Source organism: Haliaeetus leucocephalus, unplaced genomic scaffold, assembly GCF_000737465.1.
Source record: "Haliaeetus leucocephalus isolate CR32 unplaced genomic scaffold, Haliaeetus_leucocephalus-4.0 Scaffold260, whole genome shotgun sequence".
Taxonomy (NCBI): Eukaryota; Metazoa; Chordata; class Aves; order Accipitriformes; family Accipitridae; genus Haliaeetus; species Haliaeetus leucocephalus.
The window spans coordinates 244,038-247,685 of record NW_010972696.1 but is presented as its reverse complement, the minus strand read 5'-3'; the positions used below and the strand labels follow the sequence as shown (position 1 = coordinate 247,685).

The 3,648-nt window shown below is 66.7% G+C and overlaps 2 protein-coding genes across 2 annotated transcripts in view; one reads left to right on the top strand and one right to left on the bottom strand.

Annotated features, from left to right (window-relative positions):
• Positions 1 to 1,928, bottom strand: part of LOC104832601 — a 7,491-nt gene extending 5,563 nt beyond the window's left edge. Inside the window, exons 1-6 of the mRNA XM_010568857.1 lie at positions 1,823 to 1,928; positions 1,030 to 1,191; positions 775 to 954; positions 600 to 693; positions 329 to 512; positions 127 to 238 (exon numbers count right to left, since the gene is read on the bottom strand). Coding sequence (XP_010567159.1) covers positions 127 to 238; positions 329 to 512; positions 600 to 693; positions 775 to 954; positions 1,030 to 1,191; positions 1,823 to 1,928 — 838 coding nt within the window. The remainder of the gene's footprint in view (positions 1 to 126; positions 239 to 328; positions 513 to 599; positions 694 to 774; positions 955 to 1,029; positions 1,192 to 1,822) is intronic.
• COL5A3 (collagen, type V, alpha 3) overlaps positions 1,196 to 3,648 on the top strand; it is a 20,302-nt gene continuing 17,849 nt past the window's right edge. Inside the window, exon 1 of the mRNA XM_010568856.1 lies at positions 1,196 to 1,282. The gene's annotated coding sequence lies outside the window, so the exon portion shown is untranslated. The remainder of the gene's footprint in view (positions 1,283 to 3,648) is intronic.

The window sequence follows — 3,648 nt, the reverse complement described above, 5'->3', positions numbered from 1 at the left end:
TGCTCTGGGCGCCGTTCCCAGGCCTATGCTAGCCCTGAGCCCCTCCTCTCCACTCACAGGCGATCGTGAATGTGATCAGAGCCAGGCGTCCGGCTTTCCGCACGCAAACCAACAGCCTCTACACGCCGTTGGTGGCCCTCAAGTATGCGGATCCCTCGGGGGACACCAACGGCGTGTAGAGGCTGTTGGTTTGCGTGCGGAAAGCCGGACGCCTGGCTCTGATCACATTCACGATCGCCTGTGAGTGGAGAGGAGGGGCTCAGGGCTAGCATAGGCCTGGGAACGGCGCCCAGAGCATCCCCCCCCAGAAATCCTCTCAGCCCCACACCTCAGCCACGGCGGCAGGGCTCTGCCCCAGCGTGGCAAAGATTTCGTGGGAAGCCGGCAGGGATACGTCCTTGAAGTACCGCACGGTAGCCGGGTCGGTGCCGGGAAACTCGGAGCGTGAAACCTCTTCCATCAGCTTCAACTCAAAATCCGTGTTCACGGGGCCCGGTTCCACCATGGAGACGCTGTGGGACCACGGCGGGTGCTCAGGGTGGGGGTCCAGAGCCACCCTTGGGCCCTCTGGGGTGCTCCCTGCGCCCCATCACACTCACAAGACGTTGAACTGCAGCAGCTGCACGGCCAGGCTCTCGCAGAACCCCTCCACGGCAAACTTGGAGGCGGCGTAGACGTCATTGAAGACAATCCCTGTGAGCAGAGAGGGGCTGAGCTCATCAAGACAACCCCTGGAGTGAGACCCCCACACAGCGGGACCCCCCCACACCTCACCCTGCAGCCCCATGACACTACTGATGACCACGATGTGACCACTCTGTCGCCGCTTCATGTCGGGGAGGACGGCTTTGATCATCCTCACGACCCCAAAGAAGTTGGTCTCGAAGATGCGCTTCATCTCCTCCACGCTGATACTCTCCACCGGACCGACGTGCCCCACGCCGGCGTTATTCACTGTGGCACAGTGTGGGGGGCTCAGAGACCCCCTCCAGCCTCCCCTTGTGGCCCCCCACCCACCACCCTGCTCACCCAGCACATCCACCCGTCCCCCGGGGATGTTCTCCATGCACTCTGCCACTGAGCTGTCGCTGCAGACATCCAGGCGTTGGATGCTCAACGTCTTTCCCAGCGCTGGTCCGGCCGCCTCCTCCAATTTCTCCTTCTTCCGTAGGTCCCGCATGGTGGCGATGACTGCGGGGAGCCCCAGCCCCGGTCAGGGGGACCCCAGATGCCAGCCGGGGTCGGAGGGTCAAGCCGGGATGATGTTCCCTAAGCTGCTTTGGTAACACAGCCTTTAATCTCCCCCTCGGGACTAATCCCCAGCCCTGGTGCGGGGTTGGTGGTGGGGCAGCGGAGTTGTGGGGACACACATGTGTGTATATGACAATGGGTGGCATGGGAACGAGGATGGTGTGAGGGCACTGCATGCGTGTGCGTCCACCTGGGTGGGAGTGTGCCGCCAGACCCGGTTACACGCATGTGCGCTCGCAGCCGTGCGCTGCTCGTGCCATCTGTGTCCCCGTGGGGCTGCCCCACGTCCCCAACTCCCCTCCGCCTGGCAGGGTGGTGGGTGGGGGGCACAGGGACACCTCGGCTCTCCGGGGCGGGGGGGGGCTGTGAGCTTGGGGCCATGGGACTTCAAGTCCTGGGGGCTGTGGGGAGAAAGCCTCTGGGGCTGGATGGACAGGGACCCCAAAAGCTGCACCCTCCCCAGCCTGCTGCCCCATCCTGGAGGGCTCCCATCCCCGCCTTGCTGGGGCAGACGTGGGGCTGTGGGTCCCCTCCCGGGACAATGTGGAAGGGTCCCTTCCCCGCTTCTTACCATGGAAGCGTTGCTGGGGGTCCTGCGCCAACCTCACGGCGACGGCGAGGCCGATGCCGGAGGAGCAACCGGTGATGAGGACGGTGCGGGGCACGAGGGTGGCCATGGCTGCACTAGCCTGCAGTCCAAAGTCTCTTATGAGATCAGGACCCGGCGTCACGTGGGAGCAGGATCAACCTCCCCAGGGCTGCCCTGGGGAGGGCACGGGGGTCCGCTGGGCCACGGCCCTCTCCCCTGCCCGCCGATACGGCGCGCGGCAGCCCTCGGGGACGTGGATGGGGACAGGCGATGGCACGCGTGGCTGCGGCCCCGTAGCCAGGTGCCCACCCTGGGCCTGTCGGGGACCCCACAGCCCCCCAAACTGTCATGGAGGTCCGTGGGGGAGCTGGGACAAGGCAGCTGAGGGTTGGGGAGGGGGCTGTGTTGCCACCAGAGCCCCGTGTGGGAGTGGGCAGAGGCTCGGTTCGGGGGGCTGGGGGCATCCGCGGGGGCTTGTTACTGCAGAGACAACGGTAAATATTTGCCGGGAAATGGAAAACCGGGGGAGCGGAGCCGAGCGACCGTGACTCAGGCGATGAGGCAATGGGGCGACTCCGGCCAGCCGGGCCCCGGGGACCAGCCCAGCCGAGCGGCAGCTGTGCCGTGGGGTAGGGGGGTCCCCCGAACCCTCCAGTCTTGCTGTGGGGATGGGTGCTCCAAAATCCCCAGCTTTGGTGTAGGGATGGGAGTGGGGTGGGGGGCTTTGTACCCCAAAATGCGCTGTCCTTGCTGTAGGGCTAGGAGTGGGGTTTGGGGCCATGCACCCCAAAACCTGCCATCTTTGCTGGGGGGCTTGGGGGGGGGCCTCTGCACCCCTAAACCTCGCTGTGGGACTGGAAGCAGGGTGGAGGGCTGTGCACCCCAAAACCTGCTGTCCTTGCTGTGGGGCTAGGAGTGGAGTATGGGGCTGTGTACCCCTAAACCTGCCATCCTTGCTGTGGGGCTGTGAGTGGGGCGGGGGGGGCTCTGCACCATTAAACCTCACTGTGGGGTTGGGAGCAGGACGGGGGCTCTGCACCCCAAAACCTCCCATCCTTGCTGTGGGGCTGGGAGCAGAATGGGGAGCTCTGCACCCCAAAACCTCCCATCCTTGCTGTGGGGCTGGGAGCAGGGTGGGGAGCTCTGCACCCCAAAACCCGCCATCCTTGCTGTGGGGCTGGGAGCAGGATGGGAGGCCGTGGACTCCTAAACCTCGCAGTGGGGCTAGGAGCAGGGTGTGGGGGGTATTCTGCACCCCTAAACCTTGCTGTGGGGCTGGGAGCAGTTTGGGGGGCCCTGTCCCCCTAAACCTCGCAGCGGGGCTGAAGTCTCTCTCTCCCGTTGGCCCCGTTCGGGTCGGTGGGATCTCGCAGCCGGGACCACCCGGGGCCGGTGTCGGTCCCGGGACCCGCCCGTGGGCCGGACGGGAGGCGGGGGCTCCCGGTGAGCCGGTCCTCCTCCGGTCCTCCCCTCCCCTCCCATCCCCTCCCCGCAGCCCCGACGAGCCTGGAGCGGACAGGGCGGGCTACGAGCTCCGGTACCGGGTACCGGGTACCGGGCACCCACCGGGCCGGGCATGGAGGGTCTCCCGGTCCCCGCCGCGCTCCTCGCCGCTCTCCTCACCCTGCTGCAGGGGCTGCCCCCAGCCAGGGCAGGTAACGCGTACCGGGTGGGCTGGGGGGACACACACACCCCACGCCCACGCGTGTCTCTTCTGGCCACCCCACACCCCCCGCCTCAGTTCCGCGGGGAGGTGGGGGACACCGGCGGGTTGAGCCCCGAGACCCCCGGTGTTGGGACCGGGGGGG